Source organism: Larus michahellis, chromosome 2 (genome assembly GCF_964199755.1).
Source record: "Larus michahellis chromosome 2, bLarMic1.1, whole genome shotgun sequence".
Taxonomy (NCBI): Eukaryota; Metazoa; Chordata; class Aves; order Charadriiformes; family Laridae; genus Larus; species Larus michahellis.
In genome coordinates this window covers 48,271,186-48,286,316 of record NC_133897.1, presented here as the reverse complement: position 1 = coordinate 48,286,316, position 15,131 = coordinate 48,271,186, and the positions used below count along the sequence as shown (strand labels likewise).

The following is a 15,131-nucleotide window of genomic DNA, read 5'->3' as shown; positions in this document are numbered from 1 at the left end:
CAGAAGGGATTCAGAATAGGATTCAGTCCTATTCTGTTATAAAGCTATTCCAATGCCATGAAAATTAGTTCATTAAGAACAACGTAAAGTGACATTTTGCCCTCCCTCAACACCTCTTTACCTTTTGGGAGACCCTAAAAAAACACATTACAGTATCTCCTACAGAGGTACTGGCAATAAATGAGACATTAAGGGAAATATTCCACTTTCCACTGCCAATTCCACTCCTCCCCGCCCCTGTTGTTTTTGATAGGAGCAGAGGGCAATGCAGGACATTGTCCTTGCAGGAGGCAAACAGGGTGAAGTAATGAAACCATGGACTCCAAGTATTTTTGGCATTCTTTAGAAATGTCAAAGACAAGACCTCTTCAGCATGAGATGTAGTTCAGGTTTATTTGTCCCTCTGACAGAAAACAATTACCTCATTTCGTTGCTCCAAATTGCTTCTGGAGTGTCAAATTCTCCAAGGAATATCTCAGAAAATTTTTCTGGTTCATAGTTTTCTAAATAACACACCATTGCTTCAGGAAGAATATGTCCAAGTATACTTCTTTGAACTATATCTTGACCTTTTGTCTACAGAAGAGATCACACTGTCATCTCAAAGGTAATCTGAATTCACTCTTGCTAATCAACTTGAGATCTAAAAACCTTCCCCCTTTTCCCTTATAGTTCTTAAATTCTAACTCTTGAGAGCTTCAAAAAAGAACAAGCATCAAGTATTGTTATAACAACTACAGGTGGTCTGCAAAACTATTTGGACTATTTGGTAACAGAGGTAGCTACTTTTGTAATCTACTCACTTCTTCAGACTTGAAGGCTTGTTTTGTATGTGTGTATTTCAAAAACCTAGAAGAGAAACAGCAGTTATTTTCTCTTTAATTGATACTTCATGCACCCTTGAAAGATAAGCAGACCAATATAGCCCAGCTGGTAAGTCTCACGCTTTTAGTTTGAGATAAAAGAGTAACAGCAACAATTGAATGAATCTCTGTACAAAGTCCATCAAATCCTTGGGAACTCCACCAAGTTAAGCACTCCCTTGTTATAAACGTTGCCTTATGTTCATCATTTCAGTTTGAAAGTCATGCTCCTGAAAGCTTGTTTTCTCCACACACACACACAATGAAGCTGATAAAAACACAGACAACCTTTCCCTAGAAACCTCTCCCTGCACCACTAGATCATCATTGCAGGGGTGAAAGAAGATGATCTTACGCTAACTGCTGACAGCCCTGTTACACTAGAGTCATCACGTAACCATGCAATCATTTCCCAATGCATTTTGCTATAGAAGAGACTTAACTGGAATTGTACAATAGCTTTTTATGAACGATTGAATTTAGAGCAAGAGTACTGGAATGAACTGCAATAACCACCTGCGTGTGCAGTGCATCTGTGTCAGGCAGTACAGACTGATTTAACTGTTTTAGGCCTCAATACTAAAACAGGCTATTAGGTTTTCCACCACTTCTGATAACTACTTACTATCAAAAACTACATAAGGATACCAGTAGCCTGTATTACTACTCTTCAGTGCCTATAATGATTTGTTTCTCTACAATAAGCCATACCTAGTCATACTGTCAGAACTATATGATGAGACACACTCTCATTCCCACCCTGGCAGGGTCATAAGCAATTCACTTTTTTAGTGACTGATAGACCATGTGGAGGCAATTCTTCTAGAGGATGTCTGCTTGCAATCTCACGTTGCTTCTAGCAAGCCCCAATCCCTGGAGCATTTAGAGCAGCAGCCCGTCTGAGCATGACCAGTCAAGAGGTATTTTTAGATATTTTTTTCCTCACCTTGCAATAGGAAGTACATTGGAACCTGTGTACATCATGATAAAGAAGAATACTCCACTCAGATAAAAACGAGGTAACTGAGGGTTATCTTGCATGACATGAAAGAGCAATATAGCGACTTTTTCCACAAGGATAGGATCAAAAGTCAGTAATAGCTGAAATCAAAACACAGGCATTTACATTAGTTGCTTCAGTAGTGCAAGTTACCTAGCCAAAATTGAAGTTTTAAGTAATTCAGTACTGGGACAACCCAGCAGATTTACAAGAATTTCAGTTAAGGAATACTTCAGTCCAAAAATAACAAGTTCAAATCACAGACTATTTAAAGTTGAAAGAGACCTCTGGAGGTCATCTTGTCGAACCTCCCTGCTCAAAAGTAGGGTCACTTGCAGCTGGTTGACAAGGACCACGTCCAGCTGGCTTTTCAGTATCTCCAAGGACAGAAATATTTATTAATGAGATACCGGCTGAAACAACATGAAATTTGTAACACACAGTGAAATAAACAACTGCTTGTCCAGAGATCTGCAGGATGTTACAGATGTCACTTGATGTTTGTCCCACTTAAAGTATTCACCTGGTCAAGCTGGTAGAGTAAGTCAGACTTTTCCTCATTTAGATACATTTTTGAAGAGTTGCTTACCTGAGTAATATGAGGAAGGCAAGTACTATCTGACAACAGCCTCTTCACTCTAGGCAGAGGTCTTATAATAGCATTGTCTTGATCCCTAAAAAAAATAAAGTGGCACAGCAGTAAGCACTCACATGTCTTTTCTCTTTCAAGAATGAACACCTTTATTAAGCCATAAGTATCAGGCTACTGAGATCATATTCAGGGTCATTATTTTTTTGTTAACTTCAAAGTTTGTTGTTAGACTTGATAAGTGTGGTTTAGTGTCATGCATTAAAGCAGCTTTGTTTTTAACAAGAACCTGCCTGCAACAGTGAGACTATGCTGCTGTACATTAGAAACACACTTAGCTTGTGCATTCATTTTTGCAGTCCCTTTCACAATATTAGTATTGTCTCATTTACAAACTCTCTATTTGCCCGCGGAATTAATTACTACTATGTAAAAGGGTCTTTAATACAGTTCATTAGTGTAGTACTTGGTTTCTAAGAGAAGCTTTTATGCATCTGCCAGAGAAAGTTAACCACTTCTGCTGAAAATTAGTGTTTACCTGCTGGGAAAATATCCACACATTGTGATGAGCATGTTGAGTACAAGCGTGGCAAGGTCAGTCTCATTCAACACAGCCTGGCCGCTGGCAAGCAAGCACCACTTCAGCTGAGGGATGACCTGTAATGGTCGCCAGCCATCCATACCTTGAGCCCAGCAACGTGTTTTTGAAGTCAGCTTTCCACTGTTCCATAGTTCCTGCATCTATTACAAGATCAGAGATTAATTTAGTTGATTCAGCATTCAGAGATACCTCTGCTCCTAAACATTCACACTCAAGACAAGCTTTTAACTGCAGACTACTATAGTTGCATGAAATTCCAACATATTTATAACTATGTCAGGAAATGTGAAATAGAAGTTGACAGATTAACTGGAGCATAATTGGGGCGTGGAGGGCTAGGCAGCCTTACCAAAAAGGCTATGGTTGTTGGCACAACATCAAGTCTCTTACCTAGCTTTAATCCTTATTTAAAGAGTTACTTTGAGAATATAGTTTATCATTGTTTACAGTTTTCCCCCCTCACTGTTTGAAACACACCCAGTCACCAGGATGAAAATTATTTGACAAGTTGGAGAGTTTGAAGCTGACAGGTACCTCTTGAAAGCTGTAAGGACCACTCCTTTCTTTGTCTGCATTGCCAAAGTACCATTCTTTCTCACTCTCCCTCTTCATGTCAGGTGCTGCCTCAATCACATTGCTCTAGAAGTTGATGTTTACAAGAACAGCTTTAGCTTCAGTGCAAATATCACATTTCTACAGGAAATGTGAAAAGGACATTGTATTTTTTTTATTTTTAATTTATTTTAAAGAATTGTCCTTTTAGCAAAGCAACATACAAGTAGTAAGAAAAAAAGGCCACGTACCTGCAGAGGGACTGTAGCTCTGCTTGTGTGAAGGTGTGCCAGGGTAAGCAGATCTACAAGGATTCTAATGCCATTTGAATCCATAAGGTCCTTCACATTTTTCTGTTAATGGATGAACCGGGTTAATGCAAGCATCTTCTAGATAAGAGTTGTTACAAGTGCTGAACAGTTTTATTCAAGTAAGAAGAGACCATGAGAAGTCAAATAATTCTCTGAAGTGACTAGAATGGTACAATCACCACAATATCTACATGTTTCCTTCACCTTTTTCACCAGTAAATAACAACTATCACATCCCAGAAAGCTGTATCAAACACTGTTTTCAGACTTCCTCAAGACTTGAATTTTTGCTGAAGTTAACACTGGAAGACTACTTCAGACCATTTTGAAATAAACTACTGTTAAGCGTACGTGTCAACCTTACCTTATTAAGGATCAGCTTGTTGAGAAACAGTATCAATCTGTCCCGCTCAAGCCTATCAGTGCACTAGTGCAGCAGAAGAGAACAAATTAGTATTTGATAGCACGTACTAGAAGTCACCTTCAAAAGTCAATACAGTTTCAATTGCAAAGACCCATTTACTTTTTTCATGCCCAGGATAAAACTGATGTCTATTAAGTGTCCAGTTTCACGCACAGCTAATAAATGCAGTTTTCTGCCACTGAGGAGGAAAGGCCTTGTTGCCTACCATCTTCTTTGTTGTTCTGGGTTTGACACTCAAAACCCACCGTTCTGCTAAGCCTATTGTTCTAAAGGGACAGTGTTTGGATTCCCCAGTGAGCCAGTTAACACAAATACAAGGGAAAAATAGAATGCTTTCAGCCAGCAGACAGAATGAGTCTTTGATGTTACATCTCTGGTATCAAGACTCAAGGTAAAAATCAAGACTCAAGGTAAAAAACAAGAGACTGCATTGGTTCAATTTCACTTACAACAGCCATACCTAAAACCCATACTGATGTTAGTAAAGAACCCCTTCTTCAGACTGCATGGAAATGCATTTTTTCAAGCTGCATCAGTTGCCAGACACTTGATAGGCATAGCAGCTACCACTAAAAATCTAAAGATCATCACATGTGCTCATCTAAGGCTACTACTTCATAAGGTCCGGGGATGTTGCTACTACTCTTGAAGTCAGTATTTTGAAATAATGTGATGTGGAACAAGGTTCTCCTCTTAAAAAGTGTTTTTTCAACACTTCATTTTTTTTTTCATGTTTTTTAACGCTGCATTTTTCAAAAGCAAGCACAAGATTAATATCACACAAAGTTCCTTCAAACTATTTCTGTACAGTCTGAGAACCTGTTAAGGCCAACAAAATGCAGATATAAAGACATTGGTATGAAATACCTTTATGATCAGCAGGTTTTTTTAGTGAAATTTCAACTGAATCAAAGGGAGATACTAGGAACGCTTGGTGACAGCATGGGGAAAAAAGTATTCATACTGCAGCTTCATGTTCTGTAAAACCAAAACTTGGGTTTCACAGAAACTTGAAAAGTCTGAACATATGTTGGACTATCTGTATGTTAACTACTGTATCAAGTAGTTTTAAGTAATTCTTACCCTTTCTAACATTCCAACAATGTACTTAGTATCAGAAAATGGTCCTATTTCTTCATGACATCTTCCATAAACAATTGCCAATGCTTGCAGACATAAGCATTTCATATTCACTTTCGGAGTAAGCAAGAAGCGATGGTAGAGTTCATTGAAGAATTCATATCTAAGAAAGAGGTAAGTTTTTAGTGAAGAAAACAAACAGAGACCTTGGGAACGAGATAGGATTTTAGTAGTGTCTCACGATTTTTTGATTGCTCCACTCTCTTCAGTTTCATCTTCTTCTAGTAGCAATCTTAGATAATAATCCCCTATTTTTATTTCTTCAGAAAGGCACTCGTATTTTACCTGTAACACAGAACAAGTTACTTAACAGTAAATATTGTTTCTCTTTCATTAAGTTTGCATTGCATAACAATACTGTACTTGCTTGCATCCATAAACTTAACAAGGTTAACAACCCCTCCTACAGTTTGAGGAAGACTGAAGTCTGCAAGTTTGGTGTTAAAGAAACACACACCTACAAATATATGCCATGAGCTATTGCTGCTCCCCAGAACAAATGAAGTTTCTTATCTTACTGAAATCCCAGCTTCCAGCCTTTAAGTAACTCGTTTCCAATATCAGCTAGTTTTATTAACTAAACTTGAATAATACACTATGTATTTAGTGACTCAAGCTTTAATAAGTAGTTATTGCATTGCAAGGTATTTCAAGCAATGTTACTACATGTATGAAACACAAGAACAACTTAATTACTAGTTATACTTTCTATTATGCTGGGTAATAAAAGCCTAGAGGCATCAGTATATGCACCAAGAACCTAAAGTGAAATTGCACAATGAGAGCCATCATTAATTTCAGGGCGACTACATTAAGTTTAACCACATGCCTCAATGCTCAGTGGTTTTAAGCATCTGGCAAGCATCTCATTTAGAGGTACCTCCAACATACCACAAAAGCCGCCCTCTACAGTGGTTTTCTTATCTATAGTTTACAGGCCACTGTCAGGAGGCCACATAAAATTATCTACAGATTTTACCACAGCGCATCATACAAAGAGGTCCCAGTAACTAGTACGCTTCCAGAGCGATCTCAAGCCACCATCCGCCTTAGCAAAGTGACAGGTTCCACAGCTGACAGAGAAGCCTTTGTCACTACTGTGAACTTAGTTCAAACACTTACAGTGTAGCCTGATAAAGTATTGATTTAAAATATTTAAAAGCAGCTGTTCAAAGATGACATTATAGAAGCCCCCTCAAGCCAGTCCCAAAGTATCCTGGGCTGTAACTGCAAGAATGCTAGTGATACATCCCAGTAGCATAAGCCACAAAGGAGCACAAAGTGCAGGTGGGAACCCAGTATTACTAAATTTCAAATCTGTGTTTTTGATTCTGCCCTAGTTAGCACCTCTAAAGTACAGAGACAGAGGTCAGAGAGCAGACATTGTGGCACCCAGAAGTCCTGTGCTTGACCCATGCCTGAAGAAGCTTCAAAAGCTAAATGCCTGTGAAAAAAATACCAACCCAACCCCAAACATAGCTACTTACTGCATCGAGGTAAGTAGCAATCTGTAGCTGTGTGATAGTTCTTTCTCCTAAAGCGTTAGCCTGATGTCTTGCAATCCCTTAGTTGGCTACTCTGGCAAATCCAAATAATTCCTCAAAAGCATCAGTGTACTCGTTTCACTTGTCCTCTACTCGAATTTCAACTAGAAAGTTGTACTGTGACAAGGATAGCATTGGGAATATCTAAGAATATCTTACAGTTGAATTCAAGTGTGGCCTTGCTTTGCTTCGTTACACATTAACTAAAACCGTGTGGAACCATAACAATACTGGAGATAAGAGTAAATAAAGTACATGAAGTGTCTATTAAACACATTACTTGAAAACACCTTGCAAGGTGTTTCAAGAAAGCCAATTAAGACCATATCAACTGCTTTGCAGAAGTCTGAAATGTTATTTTGACTTTAGGTGCTGCTGTTCCTAGAACATGAAAGCAGTATCCTCAATCTATAATTTACAGAGCAGCATGATTTTAGCCACATAACCTATTCATGGTTTGGCAACCCAGTATTTAATGGCCTTAGGATCACTGAGACACAATGGAAATAGAGACAAGGAAATTGCTATCGCAAAGATGTAACTTGTGAAACTACCCAAAGTAAGTCTGATGGAGCACATTCAAGAGCTATGACTTATCTTGACAACAACGTAATACCGACTCTTCTCTTTTCCTCTTAACACAATAATACATCAAGGGTTCCTTCTGATCAGTGTTTCATCTCTACAGTGCTATCTGTCAGGCTGAAAAGGTTTCAGTTTTGCAGAGTGACATGAGAGAATAATGCCTACCCACAGACTCAAGCCTTAGCAGTTTATTCCAGAACCCCCAAAAGAACTCTAGTTTGCAGTCAGGGATTGTCAACACAAGATTTACTCACGTAGTTAGACACGGAAAAGTGTCATTTTAAGTAGAGTTTGTTTTTTGTTTGTTTTTAATTTTGTTTGTTTGGGGTTTTGTTTTTGGTTTGTTTTTTTTTTTTTTAAACACATGCACTTTCTCTTACAGTAGTTCGTTTACCTCAAACTCCTGATGGTTCCAAGAGATAACATTAGCACTACCAAGTTCTCTGTCAATATTAAATGCTCTCATCTCGGACTCAAGAGTATCTCTCAGTTCTTCCCGTGTTTTGAAGTTCCAAATCAAGTTTGATCGAGCATGATCCTGAAGAAATCTAAGAAAGAAGTTACATATTTTAAACCAACTCAAACACTATTTGAAAGGCAGACAAGAGTCAGCTGGTAAGCTAGAGAAGATCAGCATTAGTGAACCTTAATTAGAAGGTACTGAGTAGTGGTCTCTAGTTTGTTTTACGGTTGTTCGCTTGTGTAGTGTTTCCACAGCTATGCAGGTCAGCATGGACTGCTGTCATCCCTTTTCACTCAATTTATTATCTGCATATAGTTGATCAACAGGAGATTGCAAGCTATTCACCATATCTGCCAGTAAGGGCTACAAGTGAACAACAATCCAGGGCAGCAGATATGCACATACCAAGTGTATGCTTCCAATACAAAACGTAGTTCATGCAGGAAAATAGAAGTTGATGCCTCAAGTGTCACAAGACAGTCAGAGGACATTCTTCAGTGATAGTTACAAAACAGCATTTGGATCCAGAAACTGGCTGAGAGCAGCCCTTTAATACTCAAAGCTTATGAGTATGCAAATCTTCCCTTCATGCAACAGTCATGCAGAATGACTATATTTGACCTTTAGAAACATTAAGCACTGAATCAAACGCTTAAGTTTAAGGAATTTCCCCAAGCTTGTTGTCATAGTTTGTTCAACAGCCAAGCTTTGTTAGTTTATTTAACATAACACCCCTAGCCAAAGTAAAGTGATAATCTTTTTTCAGATGGAGGCCCCTCTGTTGTAAACTTTGACAGTTATAAGAACCCACCGTTAATCAAGCTGCATTTAGGACCTCTGGCACTATTTGAAATCCAGTATCCAAGTGTTTTCTCTTTGACTGCCTTAAGCTCATTTTCATTCCAATTCAAGTTCATGGAATCATAGAATGGTTTAGGTCAGAAAGGGTCTTGGGCAGACCTTCCTCTAGACGCAGCTACTCAAAGCCCCATCCAACCTGACCTTGAACACCTCCAGAGATGGGGCATCCACAACTTCCCTGGGCAACCTGTTCCAGTGTCTCACCACCCCAACAGTTAAAACATCTTGAGTAGCTTACAGGTTGATGCAAACACACTACAATGCTTTCCACCGCTGCTTTGCCTAACCTTCATCATCATAGAGATCTGCACCTGCAGTTTGTTGCTCACTCCTCCTTTTGATTCAAGGGTAAAAAAAGATGTAGCTTGATAACACTTGAGAAGCTTTCTAAATTCCCCCCTTTACTAAACACAATCTAAATCCTTAAGTATACCTTAGAATTTCATTTTTCATAGATTTCTGTTACCAAGCACTTGCACTGTTTGAAGGCAAGCAGAAACTGGAATCAAGCCACAGCAACTCAGAAAATATTAACAAAAATATCCAGCCAAGTAATAACTTGTATCACAGATCATCATATTAGTCTTCAGTTTTTACCTGTAATAGAAGAGATCCCAGTTTGCTTCTATTTTTATTCTTTGGCGTCGTTTCCTTAGTATGACTGGCTTTTGTATAATGTTCTGCAAAAGAGCCAAGTTTAAGAAGTTAATAGAAATAGATACTCCCCATTTTCCCTTTTTAAAATAGAAAGCTGGGGTTTTTTTATTCCTTCAAAAGCCACACCAAGTTAAGTCTCATTAATAATGTCTCCTTTTCTAGAAAGTAGTAGCAACAGACTTTCACAAGTGTTATTTACACAAAGTTAAATAACGCCAGAGAAACTTTCAGCTGTTAAACAAGTCAATCATTTAGAAGCAAGTTAACCCTGAGGAAGGCTTAGTTCCCATCACCATAAGAACTCATCAGCTCCAAAGCTGATGGAGGGGAAAACGCACAACAAGAGTGCTTTACTCTTGAAAGGAAATAACTAGAGCAAGTCACAGAAATAAGTCACAAACTTGACTCAGCCATGGAGAGGTTCCCTAGTTTTGTCAAGCGTGAAATCAATGTTATAGTCTACATGAGGTACCACATGCAAGCAAAAGTCTGAGCAACATCATCCACACAAGTCACAGAGATATACAGACTCACCATATTGTTTCTGTCCTGATTGTGATGGAAAATTGGAAGAAAAAGAAAAGGTACATTTAACAAGCCACAGCCACTGAAGTAATTCAAAGTGGTAACACCAAACTTGCTACTACCCTTTCCAAGCTACACTTGTATACATTTACTGTGAAATTTAACAGCTCAGAACTCCAGACAGAAAAATGATTGTTTAAACTCAGTATCTACACAAGATGTTTAGAGTGCAATTTGCCCCTGACCACCATTTTCCACGTTTCTCCGTTAATACTTTGTTTTGAACTTAGTTCACCATTTATTCCAGAAATACTACCTGACAAAATTCTGCACCGCAGTCCACAAACTTGAGCTAGACTTTACAAAGTTAAGGTTTTCCTAAATTAAAGCTTATTATTATGTCAAATCAAGTACAAATATAGGCATTTTCAATACTCTGCATTGTTCTTTTCATCCTTCCTTGCATATATAACAACTTCTTTCATTTTCACAATGCAAGAAAACAAGCTTGGGAGACTAAAGAACGTTAATGGAAACATCTCGTGATTCAAGAAGTTTATCATACAGAACATGACAATAAAAAGAAAGGAAAAAGGAAACAACAGTAACAACCCAAGCAGTTGTTCTAACAGTCACATATAATTTCAGTCTTAACTGTGGTTTCATGTATTGTCGTGTTGCAATTTAAGCACTAAGATACCTACGCTCAAGGTAATACTAAGCTGCTTCAAGCAGGTTCCATAACTAAAATACCACTAGCAGAAAGTGCACTAGCATAAAGACTATCCATAGTTTCATCCAAATGTAGTTTGAAGACTGGTTTTGGTATATTTCAAGGAATTTCCTGTTCTCTTGTATCTTGGAAGAGATGCACAGAAGCTGCAGTCCAATTTGATAAGTTTGGCTAAAGCAAGAACAAGCTAGAGCTTAATACATATGCTGAATGAATCCGTTTGCCTGCTTTACATTCTCCCTGGAACCCATTTCTAATCCAAGATGAAGATTAGTAAGAGGCAGAAAGTTTACTAAAAGAAGTAGAACTATGAAGTTTCTCACATTCCTGCACTTCTATTACTGTCAAAGTTCCCTCCAATTTCATAGAGGTGTAGGTGTTCCTCTACTCTTAGTCAAGTTGCTGCAAAAAAGACCTTCAAATACTTTTACCTCTTTTTGAGCTATGCCCATTCTGTCTCTCCAGTGCATCAAGACTAGATCCACCTTCTCTTTGGCAAATTTTTCAACTTCCTTTGCAGCTTTTCCAGCCAGTCTCTGCCACTCTGGCACTTTATTAAACTTGCCATACTGATCCTGCAGAATAAATCCTATTAGTTATTTGCAGTTGCAGGTCTATCAATACGTTTGATGCAGGTTAATGAAACAGTAAAGTGTCTGTATTAGAAAAGTCACTAAGACTGTACATCCATATAACAGAGAAAGTAAGACAGATACATTTACTTACAGTTGCAATTTTTAAGTTATCTCTAACGTGCATCCTATCAGCATCTTTTTCAGGAACAGGATCAGCACTGTCAAGGTATGCCAGCAAACCTGGTGGCTAAAAACATTTAAAACCAGTGTAAACACACATGCGGCTACTGGAATGGAAACCATCACATTAGGTAACAACATAATTTCTTTAAATTTGAGATTTCAAAACAGAATTTATATTCTACTCAAAAGCAAGTATGTAAAGCTACAGCAGCTTTTTGCTTTTATTTGTGAAATGCCACCATCCTTAACAGAACCACGATTCAATGGAGGCACATAATTAGCTTCAGTACAGCAGAGGTCTTGCCTATATCCCATTTCTTAAAGGAGCACTTAATGAAACTAATGAGCGCAAGAAGAAAAGAGTTGATCCCACAGCAATTGAGGGGGATAAATACTCTAACACTGGAATCCATCAATATCCTCCAATATGGACTAGACATTGCATGTGACATTAGAGGTGAGAGAGTCTCATTTGACTAAGCCTTCCGGAAGATAGTGATCAAGATCAAGACGGTTTGCTCTGCCAAAAATGAAGGAACTGCTATTTTGAATTTAAGAGTTAGTATTTTTCCAGATTTAGTAATTCCTTACAACACTGTTCTTTGAACTAGTTTCACTGAAGTAACTTAAGCAAGAACCTTTCAGGAGGCTGTAAGGGTGAAAGGATATGGCAAGTATCAGCTAATATATAAATTTAGCTATGTTATAAGCCAGCAAAGTTGGACTGGCATGAAAGCATAGACAGAACTGGTGCCTTAATTTTTTACTAGCACTATTAGAGAATACGTTTATTGTGTCTCTCACATTTTTGTCCTTTTAATAAAGAGAAAAAAAGTCAGAGACCTTATTTTTAAGTTATGTGTCATACACCATTTTTAAAACTGTCAGGAAAGTAACAGAATACTTTAAGAATCTGAGATATTTTGTAGTTGTCATCAATATCCTTCAAATAGCAGAAGCCAGACTGCTGATCTCCCAGGATAGACTTCCCCCTTGGAGGGGAAAGGGGATACATTTACTATATCCGCTATCCCAAGTTTTCTAATACTACAGGCTTTCAGATTTTATTCTTTCCCTACTCCAGAGCCCATGCTTACTCACCAAAATACGTTTCAACAAGTTCATAGCAGTTTTGTTCTCAGCTGTCCAGAGGCCAACCAAATGTCTACTTAACTGCCTGAAAAAGTTATTGAAATTAACAAACTGCAAGTTAGTATTTTAAACAGATTTTTAAACCACTAAACTGACACCCCTATCATGCTGGTGAAATGAAGATGAGCAAAAGCTTCGTGCTCTTGAGTGAGTAAGAGCACAAAGCACTACATTGTTCCAGTTCAAGTATAATGCTTAGCATGCTTTAGAGTGTGCCTTTAAAAAGTTCCAGTGAAGTTAGTGGAACAGTAGCTGCACATGCTTTTTGTTTAGAGCTCAGAAGAACACTTGAGCAATAGAGCAGAAACTAAACATCTAATGACCAAGTGTAAGTTTATCCAGTGAATCTTAAGTTACAGTTAAAATTAAGAGTCTAGAAGCCATCAAGAACTGTTAACTGTTCTACTTGAACCTCTTAACAGCAGTTATTGGCTACGAAAGCCTTTCTGGGAGCCTGCCTTCTACGCCAACTAACACTTTCTGCCAATATTTGTCACTAGGGTTCTACTGCACTGAACTGAAGCATCGCTTGCAAGCGAATCATTAGTAGCTCCAAACAGAACTAGTATGACAGAAGGTTTCACACTAGCTCTCTCCTGCGTGACATACAGTGGCAACAAGTTCCACTTGTCACTACGTTGCTTAGCAAGTCTAAGTGCTTCAGGACCATGCACTTAAAACTTGTATAATCTTGTATTTGGGTATAAATAATTCCACTATCACTCATCTTCCTCAGCACACCCTCAGGCCCAGTCTCAAGAGCTCACAAGTTCTACTGACTGCTGAATTCATGGAATGATTTCTATATGAGGAGACTTCTCTCAGAGGGGATGGGTGACCCTAACTGCAAGATGTCTGAGGTGCGTACACCAGGATTTATGCAGTTGTATAAAGTAAAACCTTTCTACAAGTTCCAGACATTTTACTTGCCTTTTTTTTCCCTGAATGTTTTCAGGAAAAAAAATAATATCAAAACTTAAGCCTTTAATGAGTAACAAACCCAAGTCCCATTTTGGCAAAAAAAATAATCGAAGATTTATTAAGTGACTGCAGACTCAGCTGAAGCTTGCTCTACTCAAACATACCAGCTACTAAAGAAAATATTCTCCAAAAGAACTGCAAGTTTTCATCCCTGACGCCCCAATGTTTCTAATGTTAGTGAGGCCATTACTTAGACTTTTGTAGCATAATATATCAAGTGAGACTGACATACCTATTTGTAAGCATCCTCTGATCTGTGCTTATTGTAAACATAGCAGTGTGCAAGTGACGAGGTAAGGCACCTTCACTGAGGGCAAGATCTTGCATTTTGGTAGCAATCTCTTTGTCTCCTTCCTTTGGAAACAGGGCAAGATGATTACTAAAGAAAGAATCTTAGTTAAGCTGCTTTTATCTCAGTCTACAGTTCCAAGGCCTTTTTGACCATCAATTATGTCAACTAATATACAAAAGCCAGAAGCTATAGTATGACGGGCTTTAACTGCAAGTTCTCAACAGCAACTGATCAAAGCTGTAGTAATGCCATGGACCACATAATTTGTAGTTATATCCATAAGGACAGTAACTGGATAGGGTAAGATGCATGTCTCCCATCATAGATCAGGAAGCTGGTAGTACATTCGTAAGTACCATTTCCACGCTGCAATTGCAAGTTAGGGTTAATCTAAGAATAACGGCCACAAGTAATTGCTTGTGGCTTGACTTTGGTCAACAGTAACTATTTAAGAATAACTGGTGCTGTTCGGTTTAGTCAGCCACATGGATGAGTCACGTGAGACTGTCACTCAGTCAAGATGCATTAGTTGCAATGAATAATTAAGAAAAAGCTTCCGCGGCATTTTTACTTGCCCATGTCCACTATAGTTCAAGTGACAGGAGTTGTAATAAACAGCATAACTTTCAGCTAATGTTATCAAGTATATCAATGGAAACTTGCTGATTTATAATACCTCTATTTCAAGTGTTCATTCACTTCCATTCCAAGAAAGTACTAGATGCATTTCAGATGCATAAGCCATTGTGACACAATGAGGCACTAACTTAAGCCCTGAATTTTATCACAGAAAGTGTCGAGAATCAGTTAGCAATGTCACCCCGCAACAATCATGAGCAGCCCTTGAGAAGTATGACTCGGCCCGTACATCATGTGGTATGGAAACTAACAAAGCCAAGACATCCTTTGTTGAAACAGAAAGAGCAAGAACAGAGGCTGACATCACTAGTCTGCTCTGCCTGCTAATCCCAGTCCCATTCCAACTGGCAATGCATCCCAGGAAATATGGCCTCTTCTCCTTGAGAGACCCTCTTTAACATGCAGAAGTCTGGTGGCTCTGAGGTATGTGACTGAGCTACATACAACATTAACAGCCAAAT

General features: G+C 38.4%; 1 protein-coding gene across 4 annotated transcripts in view; it reads right to left on the bottom strand.

Moving 5' to 3' along the window:
- Positions 1–15,131, bottom strand: part of DNAJC13 (DnaJ heat shock protein family (Hsp40) member C13) — a 55,484-nt gene that overhangs the window by 20,318 nt on the left and 20,035 nt on the right. For 3 of the 4 annotated variants that reach the window (XR_012585542.1, XM_074575182.1, XM_074575183.1), the window contains 17 exons: positions 13,972–14,093; positions 12,708–12,783; positions 11,575–11,670; positions 11,280–11,423; positions 10,125–10,139; positions 9,531–9,613; positions 8,004–8,157; positions 5,662–5,765; positions 5,424–5,583; positions 4,281–4,343; positions 3,857–3,958; positions 3,588–3,692; positions 2,991–3,193; positions 2,453–2,537; positions 1,810–1,964; positions 804–849; positions 422–576 (listed from right to left, as the gene is read on the bottom strand). Coding sequence is in view for 3 of the 4 variants with exons in the window: in XM_074575182.1 (XP_074431283.1) it covers positions 422–576; positions 804–849; positions 1,810–1,964; positions 2,453–2,537; positions 2,991–3,193; positions 3,588–3,692; positions 3,857–3,958; positions 4,281–4,343; positions 5,424–5,583; positions 5,662–5,765; positions 8,004–8,157; positions 9,531–9,613; positions 10,125–10,139; positions 11,280–11,423; positions 11,575–11,670; positions 12,708–12,783; positions 13,972–14,093 (1,868 nt within the window). In the remaining variant the exon portion in view is untranslated. The remainder of the gene's footprint in view (positions 1–421; positions 577–803; positions 850–1,809; positions 1,965–2,452; positions 2,538–2,990; positions 3,194–3,587; positions 3,693–3,856; positions 3,959–4,280; positions 4,344–5,423; positions 5,584–5,661; positions 5,766–8,003; positions 8,158–9,530; positions 9,614–10,124; positions 10,140–11,279; positions 11,424–11,574; positions 11,671–12,707; positions 12,784–13,971; positions 14,094–15,131) is intronic. The other variant, XM_074575184.1, reaches the window with a different exon arrangement.